Source organism: Kogia breviceps, chromosome 4 (assembly GCF_026419965.1).
Source record: "Kogia breviceps isolate mKogBre1 chromosome 4, mKogBre1 haplotype 1, whole genome shotgun sequence".
Taxonomy (NCBI): domain Eukaryota; kingdom Metazoa; phylum Chordata; class Mammalia; order Artiodactyla; family Physeteridae; genus Kogia; species Kogia breviceps.
The window spans coordinates 27,766,037-27,789,943 of record NC_081313.1 but is presented as its reverse complement, the minus strand read 5'-3'; the positions used below and the strand labels follow the sequence as shown (position 1 = coordinate 27,789,943).

Genomic DNA, 23,907 nt, shown 5'->3' with positions numbered 1-23,907 from the left:
TTCATCACACACTTGAAGTCTTTCTATGTTGATGCCTAAATTCCAGTTTTCACCTTGGAAGAGACACCCAAGATGTGGTTGCAGGCAGGTAGAAAGCACTTTGGGCTGGCAAATAAGTCCCAAGTGTGAAGAGGAGTGGGTAGTATGTATGGTGGGAGAAGGCCAAGGTAATTATCGTAGTTTCATAATTTCACCGACGACCAGAGTTATATCTGGAAGATTGATTCTACGAGTCTTCCTAAAACTGAGGCTCTGAAAAGGAGATAGTAGGTAGGTGTCATGGGAAATTTAAACATATCATCTAAGCAACCAACTTTAAAATTCTAAACCCCAAATGAAGGCTAACTCTACAAATGAAACACATGGGTGTCTGCTTGCTGTAGAAATGCAGTACAGGATAGAATAGCTTCACATAATGATTAGGTTGGGTGATTCTCCAGTGTAGAAAAGGCTACATTTGAACCTTGGACTACGAATAACTTATACTGAAGGAATTTTATTGAGCATATTGTGAGTAAAAGCCGAAGTCAATAATATTCAAACAGAGGATAGAATGATCAAATGTAAACTACAAAGGGCCTGGCTGGAATTGATAAACTTCTACTCTATGCAAAGGTACTGTGGTATTCCAGGAGTGACTCAGCATTTAAAGTACAAGTCTTACCTTCCATGAGTTTTCAACTCAGTGAAGGAACATAAGTAAAAAGGGGAAAGTGCATGGATGTGTGGATGAAGAATATCAGAATACCACTTGCCACATCAGTAAACAAAGGATATTGCAGCCATCAGGCTATCAGCTACTGCAGCTGTGAGGGAACTCAGGGTGGAGGAAAACAGGATCCTGTCCCTAGATAGCTAAGGTGCACATCAAGGGCACCTGTCACCTGCAGATGCCCAGGTGTTACAGGACTTTCCCCCAGTCTTCTAGGAAAGGAGGATGGGAACTCAGCCCTATCAGAAACTAGAAACCGGATACAAGACCAGAATTCGAGTTCTCTGCCCACCAGAGGTGATCAGGCTCCATCCCTCTGGTCAGGCTGAGGCCCTTCAACCAGACTCCTGTGTCCAGGACCAGGACAGAAGAAAAAAAGGTAGGATAGGAGGGGGTGAAAAGAGGAAAGGGAGAGGGAAGGGGAAAGAGGTCAATAAAGTTCCTTACCCAGAGTTCCTTGTCGGGGCTCTCTGGCCAGTCGTCTGAGTCAGGAGGAGACCAAGGATAAAATGATCTTGGTTGCGGCCTCTGAGTTTGGCCCGTCAGCAGGCAAACTGGTCCCTGAGTACTCCGAGTGGTCAGGATGTCAGTCATAGAGAAGAAGAGATCCTGCCAGAGTGGCCATTTTTTTGCAAGAAGGGGGACCCCTTCCAGGACGCGGGAGTGGGCTCTTGTCTAACACTTAGAAATGAATTGTCCGAGGAGACACGTGCTGAGAAAGCAAGAGACTTTATTGGGAAGGGGCGCCCGGGTGGAGAGCAGCAGGGTAAGGGAACCCAGGAGAACTGCTCTGCCACGTGGCTCGCAGTCTCGGGTTTTATGGTGATGGGATTAGTTTCCAGGTTGTCTCTGACCAATCATTCTGATTCAGGGTCCTTTCTGGTGGCGCATACATCACTCCGCCAAGATGGATTCCAGCAAGAAGGATTCTGGGAGGTTGGTAGGACATATGGACTGGAGACTCCTCTCTCCTTTGGAACTTTCCCAAATTCTTCTGGTTGGTCGTAGCTTATTAGTTCCACATTCCTTACCAGGACCTCCTTTTGTAAGATAACTCATGCAAGTGGCTACTATCTTGCCTGGCCAGGGCAGGCGGTTAGCTTTGTTAGTGGTTCCCCTAAAAAAGCTATGCCAGAAAACACATCAAAATGGGACAAGGTCTTGCCAATTGCTCTCTGTATGCTGGTGGCCCCTAGAAGCGGGCTAGGATTGAGCCCTTATGGAATTATATACAGGGGACTACTCCTGATGCCAAAATCTTGGCTCTCTGTGCAACGATGTCGAACAGAAATATGGAGACAGGGTTATGGAGGAGAAAGAGAGTGGCTTTGTTCCTTTGCCACACAAAGAGGGAACACAGTAGGCTAGTGTCTCAAGATCTGTGCCCCACTCCCTTGGGAATAGGGAGAGGTCTTACAGTCGGGCTCCTGGTCAGGGTTATGTGCTAAGGATCAACACAGTAACAGTCTTGCATTCTTCTTTCTTCTGCAGAGTTTCAAAAGGGTGGGGTTGCTGACAAGATTAGGGTGTGTGCAGGGTCTCAGGTGGTGGGTCTCCTAATCTAGATTAGCTTTTCTGCTCCCTTTACTCTTGCCTCAGGTGGTTTCCTGGCTGCTCCTCCCTTGATTAGCAACTGTTCTAACCTGCCCTTTGGAACGCAGGGGAGGTCACGGCGGCTGAAGTCTTGCCTACAAGAAATGTGGGACAAAAGGGCCTCCATGCCTGGGAGCCCCATAGGGCCCCGCTCGGTTTCACTCTTAGCTCCTAAGAGTAAAGAAAGAGAAACATTTCTAACACAGGAGGTAAAAATTAAACAGTAAGTTCCAAACCATGGGTACATCACACCAGAGCAAGAAGATTACCAGAGACTGACCAGCCAAGCCTGCCTAGAGCCAATGAGCAGACTCCCAACATCTCACCCTTTGGGGAACTTTAAGTATGCGTCCTGACAAACTGAATGAAAATTCTGTCTTCTTATCGTTTCTCATACCTTCTACCTATAGATTCATATGCTGGTCCTTTTGATAATTCTAACTGCTAGCTATGTGGTCAGCTTCCTCTGTCCAGGTCTTCGGGATTGCCTTGAAGGGTTTTCCCCATACAGGGAATGGTTTGGAAACAACTGGCTTCAGACTTATTCTCTGATTTCCTAAGGAAATGAGATCTATTCTAGCTACTAAAGTTCTGGATGTCACTCCTCTTACCTCTAACTGTGTCTGTTGCACCAAAAGTACAGTATTGTAATTGCAGTATTACCAAGTTCAAGCTCTCTCTGCTCGCCACGTGACAGGCCAATAAATCAGAGATGAGGTGTTGAGGTAAGGAATAGAGACTTTATTCGGAAAGCCAACAGACCAAGAAGATGACGGACTAGGGTCCTGGAAAAACCATCTTTTATCAGGGTGTGGATGCCAGTTTCTTTTATAGAACAGAAAGGGGGAGGAGGTGAGGATGTAAAGTAAAAAGGCCATTTATCTTGCAAAACATCTCCTCGCATGGCATGGCCTAGCCATGTCCTGGTCCTGGACGCAGGAGTCTGGTTGAAGGGCCTAGCCATCCCTGATTGGGATCTGAACCCATGCAGCTGGGACTAGAACCCAGCCAAAACCTGCAGCCTTCCAACTGAGATCACACACCTGGTTTCAGGACTTAATGAAGCTCAGGCTATTGATGTCTCATTGCAGAAAAAATTCAGTGAGAGACAAAGTGATAGGTAAGAAGTGGACTTATTTAGAGAGAAACACACTCCACAGAGTGTGAGCCATCCAGCAGGTGAGAAAGGCACCAGGGTATGGGGTTATCAGTGTTTATAGGGGTGGGTCATTTCATAGGCTAATGAGTGGGAGGAGTATTCCAGCTATTTGGGACGGGAGGGGGAGGGGCAGGCATTTCCAGGAATTGGGCCACCACCCACTTTTTGATCCTTATGGTCAGCATTGGAACTGTCATGGTGCCTGTGGGTGTGTTATTTAGCTTGCTGATGTGTTACAGTGAGCATATACTGAGGCTCAAGGTCCAGTGGAAGTCGACTTGTCCGCCATCTTGGACCCACTTGGTTCTAATCAGTTTACGTCATGTCCTTGGGCTATGTCATTCTTTCCAAGGTTGTGTCCTGCCCCCTTCCCTCCTATTTCAGGACTACGCCCCATCTCAGCAGGAAGTAGTCACAGCACTGGTAGCCCAATTCCCTGAAAGATTTGCGGAAAGTTAAAACCGAAGTGGGGATTAAAACTGAGTCCCCCTAAAACTGAGTTCCTCTGCTCAGTTTATGATTAACATCTCTATCCGAAACAATTGTTCCCTTTTCTCATCCAACATCTGTTCTCCTCAAGATTGAGGAGTATCAAAGAAAAGGGGGGAGTGAAACCGAGAGGGGCCCTGTGGGGCTCCTGAGCACGGAAGCCCTTTTGTGCCCCATTTCTTGTAGGAAAGACTCCAGCCTCCATGACCTTCCCTGAGTTCCACAGGGCAGATTCAAACAGTTGCTAATCAAGGGAGGAGTAACCAGGAAACCACCTGAGGCAAGCTCCTCAAGATTAGGAGACCCTGAGACCCTGTACACACCCTAATCTTGTCAGCAATACCACCCTTGGGAAGTATTGTCATAAAACTCCTCATCAAATCCTCCTGGGTTGGGACACATAATTTTTCGGGACAGGAGCCCACTGTGTCCCCCTTTACCTGGCAAAGTAATAAAGCTATCCTTTTCTACTTCACCCAAAACTCTGTATCTGAGATTTGATTTGGCACCAGTGTACAGAGAAGCTGAACTTTCGGCATCATCCCTGGCCACAGTTTTAATTATGGTAAATAAACTGAGAATTTAGGAAGCATGGTTCCATAGCTAAGTAACTCTCTGGGATATAAAATAGTCTGTTTGGTGACCTGAGAACCTCATTAGGGACCTCATCTATAATCATGGGTCAGAGGGTGTATTAGTTTGCTAGGGCTGCCATAACAAAATACCACAGACTGGATGGTTTAAATAACAGAAATTGATTTTCTCACAGTTTTGGAGGCTGGAAGTCCCAGATCATAGGGTCAACAGGTGTGGTTTCTTTTGCAGCTTCTCTTTTTGGCTTGCAGATGGCTGTCTTCTGCTCTGTCCTCACAAGATGGTCCCTTGGTCTGTGTTTTCCATGTCCTAATCTTTTCTTATAAGGACACCAGTCATACTGGATTAGGACCCACCCATATGACCTCATTTTATCTTAATTACCTCTACGGGCCCTATCTCCAAATGTTGCCGAAATCTTGGCTTCTCTGTGCACCTATGCCAGACAGAAATACAGAGACAGAGGTTTTGAAGGATGAGAGACATAGCTTTATTTTTCTGTCGGGCAGAAGGGAAGACACAGCAGGCTAGTGCCTCAAGAACTGTTCCCCCCTCCTTGGGGAATCAGAGATTTTTTTTTTAACATGTTTATTGGAGTATAATTGCTTTACAATGGTGTGTTAGTTGCTGCTTTATAACAAAGTGAATCAGTTATACATATACATATGTTCCCATATCTCTTCCCTCTTGCGTCTCCCTCCCTCCCACCCTCCCTATCCCACCCCTCTAGGTGGTCACAAAACACCAAGCTGATCTCCCTGTGCTATGTAGCTGCTTCCCACTAGCTATCTATTTTATTTTTGGTAGTGTATGTATGTCCATGCCGCTCTCTCACCTCGTCCCAGTTTACCCTTCCCACTCCCCGTGTCCTCAAGTCCATTCTCTAGTAGGTCTGTGTCTTTATTCCCATCTTACCCCTAGGTTCTTCATGACCTTTTTTTTTCTCTTAGATTCCATATATATGTGTTAGCATATGATATTTTGTCTTTCTCTTTCTGACCTACCTCACTCTGTATGACAGACTCTAGGTCCATCCACCTCACTACAAATAACTCAATTTCGTTTCTTTTTATGGCTGAGTAATATTCCACTGTATATATGTGCCACATCTTCTTTAGCCATTCATCCGATGATGGACACTTAGGTTGCTTCCATCTCCTGGCTATTTATACGTGGGGCTAGCGGTCCGGGGGTATGTGATAAGGATCGAAGTAGTGAAGGTCTTGCATTCTTTTTCCTTTGCATTATTTCAAAAGTCATAGCTGACGTCAGGCAGCCCAGTAATTGGGGTCAGGCATTCTGGTAATTGGGTTCATTTGTCTCTGGTTTATCGGCCAGCAACCTTCTCTCTGAAATGCAAAAGCTACAGGGGGTGATTTGTTACGAGGGGGCATAGGGTGTGTAAGCCCTCGGATGTAATAAGGTTAGGGAGTGATAGGCACAGGATGTAACTCATGCCGAGTTAGGGGTGATAGGTGCAGTATGTAATTTACATAGTGTCAGGGAGTGAGGTTAATTTTGTGAAGTACAAATCTAGTTACAGATACTACAGAGGAGTGACAGTTAAAATAAAACTACGAGTGATTAACACTTTCAGGCCAGGTTACATTTCTTCTCTAGCTTGTTCACTGTTCCCTTTGTTTTCCTTGCTCTCAGGAAAAGGAAAACTTCATTTCTATTTTTGCTGCAACACAAATAAAGGCACATTCTGAGTACTGGGATTAGGACTTGAATATGTGAATGTTAAAGGGACACAATTCAGCTTGTTACAGGGGGTATGTGTCCAATGAAGGACGGAAGGGCCTGTAGTGTCAAGTGAGATTTCCCAGACCTCTGCTTTGTCTGATCATGTCTCTGCTGACTAAAAAAGTATTCACAACCTAAAAGTTGAGAGTTATGATGTTTCATTTGGCAGGAATTTTTAGGACTTCAAGCCTGGGAGGCAGCATCTCAAGTAACCCTGAGAGAACTGCTCAGGAGTTCTGAGGAGGCGAGGGGAGAGCTAGGATATATAGGAGTTTTGCAACAAGGGGCAGGTAGTCGGAACATCAAAAGATTACTGTTAATTAAAGAAAACCAGATATCCGGAGTTAAGGAATTTAGCGCTTTTCTATGTATGGGAAGACGCAAGAGTCTGGGCTCACTGAAATCATTCCTTTGAAATGCACCTCAGCTATCTGGGGCCAGTATTCTGTGTTTTTACACCCTGAGTTTCCTTGAGGCTCACCATAGAGAGTGGCTGCAGCCTAATGGCTGCTAGATGGCAGGTATTCGTCCTGAGTTCCCTCAGGGCCACCAGCTCTGGCAGTGGCTGTAATCATTGACGACTGTGACATCCTTTGTCTACCGGTAAGGCAGGAGATATTCCACTTATCATCTCCATGATCTGCATCTGTGACCTTATTAGTAAAGCTTGATGCTGGTAAGATATCTGATTCATGTGAATCTGACCCTGGGTGTTAGCACCAGCTGTATCTGTACTGTTTATTTTTTAGAAAAATAGACCGGGAGCCACTGTGAAAAAATATTAGTGCCTGCATCTGGATGTCTGCTATAGCATTTTTTGTAATTTTCTCTTTAAGTTTCTCAAAATAAAAATAAAACAAGAGGAAGGGGGTAAGGAAACTTATGCTTGAGCAGAGATAGGAACATGGGATAGAGGGGGACAAAAAGGTGTTAATTAAACAAGGAAGCCATTAGACTGATGTGGCTCTAATGCTCTGGGCAGCCTCTGTACGCAGGCCGAATCTAACCCTGTAAATACCTCAAATTTCGGAAATCAAAGGTAAGAACCAAACCCAAACAGCCAACTAGGCTTTAACGTATAGCCAATGAATAATTTCCTTGTCTTGCCTTTACTCTATAAAAGTCTCTCCTTAGTTCCTGGAGCACCCCTAACTGAAAGGAGTAGGCCTATTTGGAATTACTTTATTGTACTTTTTAATAATGTGCATTAAAATCTAAAACTCCAAGCCGTAACTGTCTGTAGAAATGGCAGGTGACAAATTAAAAAATATTTTTAAACCTCTCTGATTTCCGCTCAGATGTTCTTTTGATATTCCACTATACGCAAGCCATCTGTGGGTGAATCATCGGGTGGCTAAGAAAGAAGTAAGAACGGTGAAGAAGACAGTCTGCAGCCCACCGAAAAAAATACTTTAGCATTGTTCTTACATATTTATGTACTTTTAATTTCTCCAGGGCCGGAGAGGTTTACGAACCCAAAGCGCACAACAGCTGGGATCGCAACAGCGAGAGTAAAAGCGTCCTGAGAAGTTGGTGACCAGCCACGGGCTCCCCAGGTCAAGCCCGGTCACGATTTATTATCCCGCAGAGTTACAAAATGCGAACCCTCCGCCGGCCCACTAGCGACCCCTGACCCGGGGAGGCGGGGCCAGGAAACGCACCAATGCGCAGACTCCGCGGCCGCACGCAGGCGCACAAGGGAGAGGCCACGAGGGCGGGGCCACGAGGGGCGGAGGGAGCGTGCGACAGAGGAGGGCCTCAGGCCCGAGTGGCTGAGTTTGGGGCCGCTCAGTCTTTTACGCCTTCGGAAGGAGATGCGGGTGCCCATGGCTTTGCAGGGCATTTTGGTCGTGGAACTGGCCGGCCTGGCCCCGGGCCCGTTCTGCGGTATGGTCCTGGCGGACTTCGGGGCGCAGGTGGTGCGTGTGGACCGGCCGGGCGCCCGTGGCGACCTGAGCCGGATGGCCAGGGGCAAGCGCTCGCTGGCCGTGGACCTGAAGCGGCCGCGGGGAGCGGCGGTATTGCGGTCGCTGTGCGCCCGGGCGGATGTGATGCTGGAGTCCTTCCGCCCTGGTGAGCCCCAGATCCCGACGCGACGCGAGACCGGACGAGGGACGGTCCCCGAAGAAGGGAGGCCGCCGGACATTTGGGGTTGGCCCGGCACACCTTTGCCCTGTTGCCACCCGAACCCTTTCCGTCCCTGTCGGTCTAGACCTTTTTGTTGCATTTAATATTGTTGCTGATTGTTCGCCCCCTGAGACGGTCTTCCCTACTTGGACTCCGAGATACTGCTGTTGCCTTTACTCTTCTCATACCTCTCTCCGACTCCTTCCCAGTTTCTCTTTTTTTGAGTCACCCTATTATAGTTGCCTTTCTTAATTACTTGAGGATCGTGAACCTTATGAGAAACGATCGAAAGCCATAGATTCTCTCCCCGGCAAGCTGCATATAGGCACATAGTTATTTTGCTACCGTTTGGAGCTTGGTATTCCTCATAAGGCCATCCACGGACCCAGGACAACACCCTGCCTTAAATGCTGGTGTTCCCAAGTTCCAGCTTCTGCTCAATTTCCTTTACGCTCTGCTTCTTGGAGCCACCTTAAACATTTCCTATTATTTTTACTTTTTATAGGCAGATGTTGGCCAAATCTATAACTGTATCCCCTTTTAGAGCCACAGACTTCCAGAATACCCAACTCCTGTCCATTTCTACTTGGCCTTCTCCCGGGCACTGCAGCTTCCACGTATTCCAAACTGAGCTCATCATTTTCCCTACTAAAATGGCATCTCCTCTTTGTGTTTTATTTCAGTGAATGGAACCAATGTCCACCCAGTTGCCTGAATCAGAAACTTGTACTTCAACCAGGACTCCAAATCTTCCTTTCCCCCACCAGCTTTCAGTTATCACCAATCCAATCATTCTCCCTCCTTTCTATGATTCAGGATTCTTTCTCTTCACACCTGCTGCAGCTTCCTTGGCAGCGTTGTTAACAGCTTTTTTAAAGCTGATGTTTGGGTGTAGCACCACTCCAATCTATTCTTAGACAACTGCCACCGTCATCATGCTCAAGTACAATTACAGAGCTTTGCCTGGTATATATCAGGAAGGCAGTAAATGTTTGGTGAATGAATTGAATGTCTGTGGGCACCAGGCATATTTAAATGTGTCAATTAATTTACCCTCAGATTTGAGGATTATAACAATAATAATTTAGTAATTAGGATTATGTCATAATTTAATAGTACCGTATTTGAAGTTGAAGGAGGTTCAGCATGGTTGAATAACTTGTCTACAATCTTGGAATTAGGAGAAGGGTAGAGCTGTGAATACAGACATAGCTGTCAGGGGAGGGGATTGTGGCTGATGTTTATCTAGGTAGAGGAATAAAATTCTTTTCGTTTTATTTTATGTTTTATTTTTTATTGAAGTATACTTGATTTACAATGATAATTGCTGCTGTACAGCATAGTGACTCAGTTATACATATTTATACATTCTTTTTCATATTCTTTTCCATTAAGGTTTATCACAGGTTATTGAATATAGTTGCCTGTGCTATACGTAGGACCTTGTTGTTTATCCATTCTGTATATACCAGTTTGCATCTGCTAATCCGAAACTCCCAATCCGTCCCTCTCCCAACCCCCCTACCCCATGGCAACCGCCACTCTAGGAATAGAGTTCTTTTGTAACTTATCATAGCTTTATGGAGGGAGAGGCATGTTATAAGCCTGTGGAAAGAGATGAGGCATGAATCCTGCCAGAGGAGCTTCTGAGCTGATAGGGAAGATGGAATATATACATACATAAATAAGTATAGCAGGCACTGATGCGCATATAGACAGAAAAGGTCCTGAAAGTAATAGCAGCTGCGGATATAGACATAGAAAAGGTCCTGAAAGTAATAACAGCTTACAAAAGTGAATTTTTGGTCAAAGACACAGAGTAACTTCCGAAAGAACAGACCATTTCTAATAAATTACTAAGGAGAGAATTTGGGGAACTGTAAAGGGCCTAAATAAAGGTGTGAAATATCCATTCTGAGGAATGAAGATGCTTGGGTATGCCTGAAGGGATGCAGGGCAGTGCTGGAGGGAAATACCATTCTGGGGGTTTGGGGGAAGCCACACATTCCAGAAATGGGGGCTTCACTCTCTGGGTCCTTAATTACTGGCAATACCCTATAAACCTGCAACAAATGTTACTAGTTTTCCTTGCAAAAGTGCTGTTTTATGTTTGCCACAAATAAAGAGATTATACCCATCCTCAATTCATGCTCTTAAAAAAAACAATTGTAACTTTTGTCAAGGTGTGATGGAAAAACTACAGCTCAGCCCAGAGATTCTGCAGAGGGAGAATCCAAAGCTTATCTACGCCAGGTTGAGTGGATTTGGCCAATCAGGAAGATTCTCTAGGGTAGCAGGACATGACATCAACTACTTGGCTTTGTCAGGTATGTTGAAAAAAATAATTTCGCTACGCTTTTTATTTTGTTCCCAGTCAAGATCTACAGTTACACTTATTAAAAAGAATTTTTTAAGTGAAGATTTAAATATTGACTGGAATCAATAAAGAACATGTGGTTGTTAAAAAGGGTCGGTTTGTCTTGGAACGGTCATTCTCAGCCTCCCCCTGCCTTAACACATTGGAGGGGTAATGTGCTCACTAATAACATTTACTGACTACATTTGTGAAGTTAATTCTCCAGCAAGCCCCTGCTAGGAATTAAGAGACTTGTTGGTAGTAGAAATGGTTGCTCTATATTTTGCAAAGATACAGTTTGATTTTGATACCCCTCCTCCCTCACTTTATCAACAATCATTGGCTGAGACATGATTTTAGAAATTTTATGAATACTAGAAAAAGCCCATGGTTTTCAGGTCATAATATAACTTTACTAGAGTTTTTGCCTGTAAGAACATATCTTAGGGCTTCCCTGGTGGCGCCATGGTTAAGAATTCTCCTGCCAATGCAGGCGACACGGGTTCGATCCCTGGTCCGGGAAGATCCCAAATGCTGCAGAGCAGCTAAGCCCATGCACCACAACTACTGAGCCTGCGCTCTAGAGCCCACGCGCCACAACTACTGAGCCCACGTGCCACAACTACTGAGCCCATGCGCCACAACTACTGAAGCCCGCACGCCTAGAGCCTGTGCACCACAATGAAGAGTAGCCCCCGCTCACTGCAACTAGAGAAAGCCCACATGCAGCAACAAAGATCCAACTCAGCCAAAAATAAATTTTTTAAAAAAAAAGGAACATATCTTAGAACGGCCTAATTCTAGATTTTTAAGAACTGCATTGCTGAGTCAAGGAAGTCTCAAATTTTCTGTGTGTACGCATTTAAAGGTTGAGGAAAAGAGTGAGTGTAGAGTTGGCTTTTCTCATCTACTTAAGAATTTAATTCCTTTTCTTTTTCTTGTGTTTATTTTCTTGCATCTCTTTCTAATAAGAATGGAAGTGCATTATACTGTTGTTAAGCCATAAAGTGCCAAGTGGATTGCTAAGTGGATAGCAACCATTTCCCCCCCAAAACCCAGTGAATAAAAACTTAGCAACAGAATTCTGAAAATGTTAGTTGGAGTAAAGTCTTAGAGAAAACAAAAAAATCAAACAAGGAACCTTGTTAGAGGGGAAGAAAGCCTTCTTTATAAATATGCTGAACAGGGTTAGGTTTAGAAAAGCGTTAGGTATTAGTTTTCACTTACAACTGTAACGAGAGAGATTGGTTTTCCCCCTAAGAAGTTCATGTGTTTATTTAAAAGAGGCATTAAATTTACAGTTAGTGTTCCCCAATTTTTTTTAATGGTGTAGGTGTTCTGTCAAGAATTGGCAGAAGTGGTGAGGCTCCATATGCCCCGCTGAATCTCCTGGCTGATTTTGGTGGTGGTGGCCTCATGTGCACCCTGGGCATCCTGATGGCGCTCTTTGAACGCACGCGCTCTGGCAAAGGTCAGGTCATTGATGCAAACATGGTAAGTGCTGATTGGGGGAAATGATAAGCCTACTAGTGGTTCCTGAGGTCGATGTACGGCTGCATCAAATCCTCTTCTGAACAAGGCAAGAGATAAATGAGATTTGAAATTTGAATCCAAGTTACCAAGGATGGCCTTTTCTTTAAAATAGCTTCATATCTTGAACATGTGTCAGAATGTCATATTGTGATCCTCTGTTTTGTGGAGTCAATCTTCTAAACTTTTCATGACTCACCTGATTTCTATGTTGTGTTTCAGCAATTTTCCCCGTGCTGTCTCTTGTGCTTAGAGTATGGTTTTCAAGAAATCTTCATTCAAAACTGGGCTCAGGAAGTCTCCCTTAGCAGGTAGAGAAGATTCTTAATGATGCTCAAGTAGAACGGACCAGTCTAGACCTTCCTGCTGCACTGTGTAGGGGAGACTCGAGTGTCATGATGCTTCGGTGTCTTTACCCTCATACACTTGCCTCATGTTATCCTAGGCACTTTTCCTGTGTGATTTCTCCTAATCCCCCAAACAACAATTTCACTTGGAATACATTGTTATTTTAATGAAGAGGAAACTAAAGCACAGAAATTTGCCCGAGTTCTCACAGCTAGTTGATGAGAGCCCAGTCCAGTGTCACTATACCTTTGCGTTTGGACAGATCTTTGGCGGTAGGGTGGAGAATGGATTGGATGGAGACGACGCTGAGAGAGAAAGGCGAGTACTAAAATGGTTAATGGTAGAGTGGGTCTGGATTTAAGGATTTACATTTGAGATGTAAAATTGCTGGGATTTGATGAGATATTGGCAATGAAGGGAGAGGGAGGAATCAAAAATGGCTCCCCCATCTCTGGCTTGGAAGACCCAGGGGTTGGTGGCCCTGGCACCCTGGGGAAGATTGCTGAAGGAAGAGGCTGATGGGGGGAAATAGATACCTTATTCTTTAATTTTTTTTTTTTTTTTTTAATTTTCTTGGCTGTGCCGCACAGCATGTGGGGTCTTAGTTCTCCGATCAGGGATCGAACCCTCGCCCCTTGCATTGGAAGCATGGAGTCTTAACCACTGGACCACCAGGGAAGTCCCCAGATACCCTATTCTTTTGGGCCAGTGGTTTCCTAATGACTTTAGCAGCAGAATCCTTGATCCAGGCCTGCCTATGATGACCTGGAGTTGTCTCTTCATCAGACTGTTGCCTTAGAAACTAGAGTTAAGGTAACTGTGGAATGTGCAGTCCGTTTCACTGTGTTTACTCCTGATCTGGGGGTGCTCATCTGACCTGGGGGGCTGTGTGTTGGCATGCAGGCCATTGGCCTCCATGATGAGAACAATATAAAAGGTTGGGAAATTGAGGCTACAGTTTCCCTGTGTCAAAGGCTGTGGTCCGTGGCAGCGCACACTACATGTGCGTGAGGGGAGAAGAGAAGTATGTGCTGGGCAGCCTCATGATGAGATGAGGATTATAACTGCTGTGTCTCTTGTCCTATATCCTCCTATGACACCAAATAAAGGTGGAATTAAATTAGAGCCTGTTTGTATCCTGACTGAGCCAAACCAGACCCATAATACTGTTAGGACATCTTTTTTCAATAGACTCATCACTACATCCAGTGTGTAAAAGAGATTATATATGTATATATATATGTGTGTGTCTATATGTGTGTGTGTGTGTGTGTGTGTGTGTATGTCTAAATGTGGGGATACTCTAAGATCTCTGTAACCCCATTTCAAAAAAAAAGCACCACCACAGGCCACTTATACAAACTCCACGACTTGGTGACAACAAATGTCGGATCCATGAATTGAAGTGTGCATGAGCTTCCTAAAGTTAAATGGGAAAACTGGGATGTATCTAAAGATATATTTTGTGTTTGTTTTACAGCCAGAATCTGTGAGAAGTCCCATGCTCACAGTTGGAACGGGGCCCCTCCGTTGGTAACCTCAGAGACAAGGATGCTTTGATGGCCTTTTCCCTGTGGTGCCAGAGTCATTAGGATCAAAAAGCCATAAGGATAGGGAAGTAGTCTTCTTTAGGTAGCCCAGTGCATCCAGCCTTGTGATAATCATACCTGAGTTTGTGAATCCATTCCCGTTACTTCAGGACTAGTGGGAAGTTGGCATTCCCAAACTAGTTTGTCTGTACTCTGAAAACCCATATACCTGCCACCCATACTGTTGTTTATTTTGTAACTTTCTAGTGATTTTTAAAGTTAAGATATATTAAATACTCAAATTTGTTTTCTTGGGCTTGGAGTCAAACTAGAACAAACTAAATTTAACTGTCATGTGATTTACCTTTAAAATGTGATATGCTTCATATATCTGTGTGTATGTGTTTGTAGGTATTGAGATCGGATGATAGATTTTTAAAAAAACCTTTTTACTTTGTTTTCAACTTTTTTATCCTGACAGTTGTTAACATATATAAAAGTAAAGAGAATGTAGAATGAACTTCCATGTACCCTCACTTAGCTTCAAAAATTATCCACATTCTGCCAATCTCATTTGAAAGGAAGAACAAAAGTAGTTCCTTTAAGTCTTTTCTGAACAGTATTCCCTGATCTGAATAGTGCAGAAACTCACTCTATCATAAGCCTTCTCTAACTCACTTTCTTGAAATATCAAAGAAGTTGTATAATTAGATATAATCTTCCTATATTCTAAGATAAACATTTTTATACAAATATTTTTTAAAATCTCAAGTAGAAATCGACCATGCTTTTTAGAGTTGAATTGTCTGGATTCATACTGTATTCTGTTTCTTCAAAGGTGGAAGGAACAGCATATCTAGGTTCTTTTCTGTGGAAAACCCAACAGACAGGACTGTGGGGACAGCCTCGTGGACAGAACATGTTAGATGGTGGAGCGCCTTTCTACACAACCTACAGGACGGCGGACGGGGGGTTCATGGCTGTTGGAGCATTAGAGCCCCAGTTCTATGAGCTGCTGCTTAAGGGTGAGTACCTCTTTTCTGTGGATGTTTTTTTGACTCTATTTTGGAGTCTTTTGAAGTTCATGATGTCTTTTATTATATATCCACTTTATAATTAACCTAATTACAGCCATCATGACATTGTGGGGCACTTCCCCCATCTTTTAAATTGACAAGTAATTTTACAAGTCTGTAAAATAGCTCAGATTAAAAAAATAATAATCCTTTTTGTGGTAGTTCAGTGTTCTTATCACATTTCGTACTCCGTAGTATTGGATATTTATCTTGCCCATGTGTGCCCACATCCTTTTCTTCCCTAGAAATGATCTACTGGTTCTACCAGTTTTTGTTCCTTGATAGATGTCCCTCATGGTACTTCAGTGGTGGGGTCACCAGAACACAGAGAGACTTTGGTGAATGAGAGTTTGTTGGAATATGTTACCATCACTTGATGCTTCTGCAGTTTACCTTTCTTGCAGATTCTTGTCTTATTGACATGTTGCCACAAGTTAACAGGAAAATTTGGGATCCCCTTTTCCCTAATTGATAATTGGACTGAAGTTACTTTGTTCCTGTGAAATGTGAATTTAAAGTTTATAGATAATTTAGTATCTAAGAAGTTTTAGAATATACTCTGAAGCAGTGTGACAGGCTGGTTGCAGCACATTTATCTTTCTGCTTTAAGTTTGGAGTTTTATTGCTGTGTTTGGTAGCTTTTCAGATACGTAGCGCTACTCAGAGTTATTTGTATATCTCTGAAATGACTGTTTTTGCTAGCCTCAGAAAGCATTCTGTGATCAACTATGTTAACTTCACCAACTTAACTATAAGTTAGAGAAACCATAGAACAAAATGGTTTATCTAGATCATAGAGGATGCCTTTCCATCCAGAAATTAAGACTAAGACTAGAGGTCAATTCAAAATTCTGGACAGAACAATGCTATATGAGGGGCTGAGTGGTGGGAACAGCACTCTCACTCTGGGGTGCAGGGCCCTAGGAAGCAGCAGGTACATAACGTAGTGGAGTCTGTGCCTTACAAAAACCTTGTATTTTTGTCTAAGGGGAATTTAAATATAATAATAAAATTAACTAATCCAGTGAAATTTTATTATCACCATGCACAGGCAATTCTAAATGACAGTTGCAGCTGACTTTTTTTTTTTTTTTTTTTTGACAAATGTCTCAGGAATAGGGCAGTGTAAGCTCTGAGTCAGATCAAATAAAGACAGGCCCTGAGGATGGGGATTTTCAGGGAGCTGTCAGACAGGCCAAACATTGGCGCTTCTCTGGGGATAGGATTTTGCGGGAGCTTCAGACTCATTTTGCCTCCTCTTCCTTGGCTGTTAACCTACGGGTTTGCACGACTACCATTGTTGAGCCTGTTGGTTTTCGAGGCCATCACAGAGCTGGGGAGAGAGGGATGAAATTAGCCTAAGTTATAACACCACAAAGCTGACTGGTCTTACTGAGATCAGTCATTTTTTTTCTTACATATGCTCCTTAGATTGTTGCAAGCTTTTAGTTAATTTCTAGAGTTACAAAAATGTTGATTCTGACAATTTGTGCCAGTGTTCTTGTTGCTTTCATGCAGGAGCCAATTTTTGAAGGTCCTTGCTCTGTCATTTCAGAATTTAACTCCTCTCTGTGGTGTATTTTTTTGTTTTCTTAAAAACATACATGTTTAGAATGATCATTTCTAACATCCACACTCCACCTCATTTTATAGCAGGCAGACTGCTCCAGCCCTCGACTTGTGATCATCTTCTCCTGGGTTTCATCTTTCTGAGTCTAAACTCTGTAACCCTTGGGCTTCCCTGGTGGCGCAGTGGTTGAGAATCCGCCTGCCGATGCAGGAGACACGGGTTCGTGCCCCGGTCCGGGAAGATCCCACATGCCGCGGAGCAACTAAGCCCATGAGCCACGGCCGCTAGGCCTGCGTGTCCGGAGCCTGTGCTCCGCAACGGGAGAGTCCGCAACGGGAGAGGCCACAACAGTGAGAGGCCTGCATACTGCAAAAATAAAAAAAACAAAAAAAACACTCTGTAACCCCTCCAGTTGTTTTGCAGTCATGGTCTTGTGGTATCTTTCATGTCCTCTCTCCCTTTAAAGTTCACTAAGGATCCTTAGCTGGCAGGTGGCTTGTGCTTTAGGTGGACTTAGCAAGTTCAGTCAGCTTTTCTTTAATCTACATAGTCCATGCCGAAATGCCTCAGCATCTTCTTTCTTCTACAATATTGATTTGCAAAAATAGTACTTTTTTTTTTTTTTTTTTTTTTTGCGTTACGCAGGCCTCTCACTGTTGTGGCCTCTCCCGTTGCGGAGCACAGGCTCCGGACGCGCAGGCTCAGCGGCCATGGCTCACGGGCCCAGCCGCTCTGCGGCATGTGGGATCTTCCCGGACTGGGGCATGAACCCGTGTCCCCTGCATCGGCAGGCGGGCTCTCAACCACTGTGCCACCAGGGAAGCCCCAAAATAGTACTTTTACTTGCCACATACACATTACTTCTCTCTCAGGCCTAATTGGACAAACCCCCATATCTGTAATGATTCTTTGAGGTAGTATTAATTTGTTTATTTCACCTTATATACGGAGATCTTTGAGAACATACCTTCATTTAGCTCTCAGTATCTGAACATAAATACACAAGGTTTTTGTAAGGCTCCAACTCCTCTGTGCTATGCGCCTGCTGCTTTCCAGGGCAAAGAAATCTGAAAGTACTGAGAATTTCATGACCTCTTGAGACTCTTGTAGTAAATCAGATAAAATAGAGAATTTTTTAAAGTTGTTTTAAAATTTCGAAATGTTATTAAAAGAAAACCAGAAAATAACAAGTGTTGGTGATGAAGTGGAGAAATCGGAACCCCGTGCATTACTGTTGCGAATGTAAAATTGTGCAGCCACTGTGGAAAATTGTATGGTGGCTTCTCAAAAAATTAAATGTAGAATTACCGTATGATCCAGTGATTCCACTTCTGGGTATATATCCAAAAGAATTAAAAGTGGGAACTTGAACAGATATTTGTACATCCATGCTCATAGGATTATTTACAGTAGCTAAAAGGTGGAAGCAACCAAGGTGTCCATCAACAGATGAATGGATAAACAAAATGTGATATATATAAAAAAACAATGAAATATTAGTCAGCCTTACAAAAGAAAGAAATTCTGACATATGGTAAACATGGATGAACCTTGAAGACATTATGCTAAGTGAAATAAGCTAGTCTCAGAAGGACAAATATTGTATTATTCCACTTATATGAGATACCTAGAGTGGTCAAGTTCACAGAAAGTAGAAGGGTGGTTGCGAGGAGCTGGGGAAGCAGGGAATAGAGAGGTAGTGTTTAATGGGTATAGAGTTTCAATTTGGGAAGATGAAAAGTTCTGGAGACAGATGGTGGTAACGGTTCCAGAACAATATGAATGTACTTAATGACACAGTACTGTATTCTTAATAGTGACTAAAATGGTAAATTTTATATTTTGTGTATTTTACCACAATTTAAAAAAATGAAAAAAATTCAAAATAATGTATATTTTTAATGAAAAAAATGTAAACAATACAGCATTTGTAAAGAAAGAGGTAAAAATTCTCCCTTGTCCTTCCACTTTGGGGAAGTTTGAGATGTGGCCTTGAAGAACTTTCCCTGTGCACATACAAACACAATTAAAATTTTTTTACAATTTATATATAATCTATTTAATTATATAAATTTATAATTAATAACTTTTTATTCAAAAATATAGCGAAGACATCCTTTTTGTCAGTACCAAAGATCTTCAGCCTCACCCTCTTTATATAGCAGCCATATCATATTCCGTGGTATACCTGTACTAAAATTTATTTAACCACTTCCTTATTCAAGTTAATTTACATTTTTTCCAGGTTTACATTATAACACATAATGTTTATTGTTTATTAATAAGCATTAATCTTTGTACATATGTCATTGCATACTTGCAGCATACATTTTTGACTGCTTAATATGTGCCTAATATTGTGTCACAGAGCAGAAAGTTTATGAGTTTATGACATGTACTTAAAACAATAAATATTTTGTATAATTGTGTGTGTGTGTGTGTGTGTGTGTGTGTGTATGTATACATGTACACGTAAGGTTGTTTTTTGGAAATCAAAACATATTTTCCCAAGTTTTAAATGGTGTCTGAGTCCTCAGGTCAGTCTCTGAAAGTCTGTTTGACTTACAATAGCAGAAGTTGAATATTGATTGTGCTATAAAAACTAGCCACAATCGATAATTGTGCCCTGTGGGGGATGGCCTCAGAGCTGCGCATGGACTGTCAGGGGCGCAGGAAGCAGCCCACCCTAAGCCACTGGTAGTTTACCCCCGGGCCTTGATGCGGGTCCGAGCTGGCTGGGGATGGTGGGCTGAGAAAGGGAGGTAGCACGATGGAAGAGCTGGCGTGTCAGAGTTAGGGGGTAGCTTTTGATTTCTAGTATTTTCCAGTGTACAAAGTATGATCTGTGTCATCTCAAGTATAGTGTTTGTGGGAGAACTGTTGACTCCAGTTTTATTTAGTTTATGATTCTGATCACATTCTGATTTTTTGTTTTAAAAAAACTGTTTAAAAAAGCATGCAAATATGTTTCCAGCAGTAGCTGTGGTCTACTTAAATGCTTTTGGCCAACTGCTCGTTTTATGTGTTTTTTAATCCCAGAGTTCAGGGCTATCAGGAGAGAGAAAGCAAAGTGAAAGATACCCTAAGAAACATTTCCTTATAGATTTTAGTGATAAACCTGAAACTATGGCTTCATATCTTTCCTGGTTTTGAATGGGACGTGTGGCTACAGAGAAAAATATACTTGTATATCCCACAGGTGTTTTTTCACAGCTGTTCAGAACTATGTGAATTCTCCTCATATCCCTCAAAACACTAAGAAGAGCCTGCAGTATTCATGTCTTCTTACCTCCATAGGCACTTTTGCATCTTCAGAGCAGCTTACAACTGGTCATTGTTTTTCAACATGGTAGATAAGGAAAGGATGATAAAAGTGAGAATTACTTGATTAACTTGGCCAAACTTATGCAAAATATTATGCATAATTTAAATTTAGAAACCCTCTTCTACAAGAGGGAATAAAAATGACAGTTACACCAAACCCCAACAAAGTGTCCCCTTGGGTATAATTTAATCAGCACTGGAGTTTGGTTGTATCTACAGGGGTAGGTGCTTGTGGTCAATAAAGGAAGCACAGATCAGGTCATGGGACAGAGAAGCCATCCTTCCTGTGATATCCCCTGGCAGATGCTTTCATCCTCTCTATCCCTTGTGTTGATGGGCCCTTCAAGGTTCTTCATACTTGAGAGAGCAAAAAAGGCTCTGTGCCCCCTGTTGATTGGCTGGCTGATAATTTTCTGTCCTTTTTGCTATAGGAACAATTTGCATGTGTCTTTGGTTATTTTACAAGTCCTTTGTTCCTAGGTCACAGCAGGGTTGTAAGAGAGTAATGAGTCAAATATCACTGCTCTCCTAGAGCTCTGTTATTTGACGAAAATAAAGAGAAATGAACATTATTTATAAAATTGAAATCTTGAATTTAATCATTTATCTTTATACTTCTTCCTTGAAAACAGAGATATAGGCATACCTCACAGACTTTGTGGGTTGGGTTCCAGACCACTGCAATAAAGGGACAAACTCAATAAAGCAAATCACATGAATTTTTTGGTTTCCCAGTATACATAAAAGCTATGTTTACATGATACTGTAGTCTATTAAGTATGCAGTAGCATTGTCTAAAACAACAATGTACATACCTTAATTTAAAAATACTTTATTGCTAAAAAATGCTAACCATCATCTGAGCTTTCCATGAGTTGTAATCTTTTTGCTGGTGGAGGGCTTGAAATATTGCAAGAATTACCAAAATGTGACACAGAGACACGAAGTGAGCAAATGCTGTTCGGGAAAAGGGCACCCATAGACTTGCTCCACCCAGGGTTGGCACAAACCTTCCATTTGTAAAAATGCAGTGTCTGTGAAGTGCAATAAAGTGAAGCACAATAAAACGAGGTATGCCTGTAGTCTTGTGTAAATGTTTAGATTTTAGCTTTTGTAGGGTTTGGGAGCACTATATGAAATATGGGTTTTTTAAAATATAAACTTATTTATTTATTTATTTATGGCTGCATTGAGTCTTTGTTGCTGTGCGTTGGGTCTTTGTTGCTGCAGGTGGGCTTATCTCTAGTTACAGCGAGCAGGGGCTACTCTTTGTTGCCGTGCGCGGCCTTCTCATTGCGGTGGCTTCTCTTGTTGCAGAGCACGGGCTCTAGGTGCGTGGGCTTCAGTAGCTGTGGCATGCGGGCTCAGTAGTTGTGGCTCGCGGGCTCCAGAGCGCAGACTCAGTAGTTGTGGTGCACGGGCTTAGTTGCTCCACGGCATGTGGGATCTTCCCAGACCAGGGATCGAACCTGTGTCCTCTGCATTGGCAGGCGGATTCTTAACCACTGCGCCACCAGGGAAGCACATGGAGTTATTTTAATTCAATATGACAGATAGTAACATCATGAGGAAATTTATTTTTAAAAACCTACTCAGAAGGAAGAAGTCAGTTTCTAGAAACTAGACCATTAAAAATAGACTATTTTGGATGAAATGTAAATAATAAAATCTTGGCAAAGACTTGGAAAGTCTGTTTGGAGTCCTGTTACCCCTACTACCTTCGCCAGCCTTTGGCTCCAACTTCAAGTTGAGTTTGAATTTCTTCTTTTGACTCATTTGAGAAACCCTATAGAACATCCTGTTTTGGGCGACTATAGTGAGTTCAAAACTCATTTTCACTGATTATATTTACTCTACCCAAAGCATACTAATTTAAGAAATTGTGTTTTTCTCTCAGGACTTGGGCTAAAGTCTGATGAACTTCCCAGTCAGATGAGCATAACTGATTGGCCAGAAATGAAGAAGAAATTTGCAGATATATTTGCAAAGAAGACAAAGGCAGAGTGGTGTCAGATCTTTGACGGCACAGATGCCTGCGTGACTCCTGTTTTGACTTTTGAAGAGGTTACCCATTGTGGTCACCACAAAGATCGGGGCTCATTTCTTATTGATAGGGAGCAGGGTGTGAGTCCCCGCCCTGCACCCCAGCTGTCCAGCACCCCAGCTGTCCCTTCGTCCGAAAGGGATCCTTTTGTAGGAGAACACACTGAAGAGATACTCAAAGAGTTTGGCTTCAGCCAGGAAGAGATCAGTCAGCTTAAGTCAGATAAAATTATTGAAAGTAATAAACCAAGAGCTAATCTCTAAGTTCTAAGCCCCACAACTCAAATGAATTTGAATATTGCATTTACAGTATAGAATAATACAAAAAATTGTATGCATGGAAACATGAAAAAACAATATCACAGTGGTTCAACTATTCTAATCAGGAAACAAGGCTGATTATAGAGTGATGATTAAATTCTGAAAACGGTTAACATCATGGCTTTTGATTTAGGAATATTTTTAGTTTGCCTATACTAAATTGTGGCAGTTTTTCTGCCTTCCAATTTACTTGATTGGTTATGTTTGTTGATTTAAAATATTTATATATTTATAATATACTTTAAATGAATTAATATAATGCTTTTTATTAAATAAAGCTTTTTTCCCCCCCAAAGTTTACTCATGCTTTTAAGTTTGTGAAAAACTTTCAAGGAAGTTCTTTAGGGCTTCCCTGGTGGCGCAGTGGTTGAGAGTCCGCCTGCTGATGCAGGGGACATGGGTTCGTGCCCCGGTCCGGGAAGATCCCACATGTCGTGGAGCGGCTGGGCCCGTGAGCCATGGCCGCTGAGCCTGCGCGTCCGGAGCCTGTGCTCCGCAACGGGAGAGGCCACAACAGTGAGAGGCCTGCGTATGGCAAAAAAAAAAGAAAAAAAAGTTCTTTGAATAGCACTAAAATCGCCTTTTGTTACTCCTTGAAATATTTTACTCTCTACTGTTAACCAGAATGAATGTCCTTAGATAGAAAAGTCTGACCCTTTTAATTTGGTAAGGGAATCATTCAGCCAGTGTCTTGGAACTGGAATTTTAGAAAATGTCCTTGAGGTTCCCTTCAGATAGTTGCCACCTCTCCATCGAGCCCTGCTCCTGTGTGTAGCTGCCTGTTAGTATTATCCAAATGGGTCTCTTTGTCAGCAAACTCCCCCGTCATGCATTTGAAAGTGTTACCAGACTTCTCCTCCTCTTACCAGTCTCGGGCTCGCGCTCCTGTCCTGTGTCCTGCTGCCCCCAGCAGGCCCCCACGGCTTACGCCTCACCTCATTTGACCACTGTTCACGTGTCCCTTACGGAGAGTGCTTTTCTGACCCCCGTCCAGGATGGCGGCTGCCTTGTCACTTGCTCTCCCCTCACCCTATTTCATTTTCCTTCACACTGTGTATCACTGCTGACATGCTGATTGACCCCAGCCCTCATTCCTTAACCAGTGCCGGCTAGAGCGGAAGCTTTATGAAGGAGTTTGTAGGTTTCGTTGCTAGGTTTCGTTGCTAAGCCCCCAGTTCCTAGAGTAGCACCTGGCCCATGACTGGAAACTGTGAATACTTATTAAAGGATTGAAACTCAATAGTGAAGGCTGTCAACTCCACCTTCAGAGCTCCGGTATCCATCCTGCCCACCTCCCATTGCTGCTTTCATCCGGACCCTGTTACCTCTTCCCTGGACTACTCTTCACCTTCCCTACCCAGCTTTTCACCTTCATTTTTTTCCCCATCCT

The 23,907-nt window shown here is 43.0% G+C and overlaps 1 protein-coding gene across 1 annotated transcript; it reads left to right on the top strand.

Moving 5' to 3' along the window:
- The first annotated feature begins 7,997 nt into the window (after positions 1-7,997).
- On the top strand, positions 7,998-22,810 carry AMACR (alpha-methylacyl-CoA racemase). The gene is made up of 5 exons (XM_059060841.2): positions 7,998-8,366; positions 10,604-10,747; positions 12,110-12,270; positions 15,022-15,208; positions 22,051-22,810. The coding sequence occupies exons 1-5, from the start codon at positions 8,108-8,110 to the stop codon at positions 22,458-22,460; spliced, it is 1,161 nt and encodes a 386-aa protein (XP_058916824.1). The 5' UTR covers positions 7,998-8,107; the 3' UTR covers positions 22,461-22,810.
- Positions 22,811-23,907: the final 1,097 nt, after the last annotated feature.

What these genes read in the sequence shown, in the direction of transcription:
- AMACR (XM_059060841.2), top strand. Translation starts at nt 8,108, where the DNA reads ATGCGGGTGCCCATGGCTTTGCAGGGCATTTTGGTCGTGGAACTGGCC. An exon ending in AGGTCATTGATGCAAACATG is followed by an intron (nt 12,271 to 15,021) that starts GTAAGTGCTGAT and finishes GTTTCTTCAAAG; the next exon opens with GTGGAAGGAACAGCATATCT. An exon ending in CTATGAGCTGCTGCTTAAGG is followed by an intron (nt 15,209 to 22,050) that starts GTGAGTACCTCT and finishes TTTTTCTCTCAG; the next exon opens with GACTTGGGCTAAAGTCTGAT.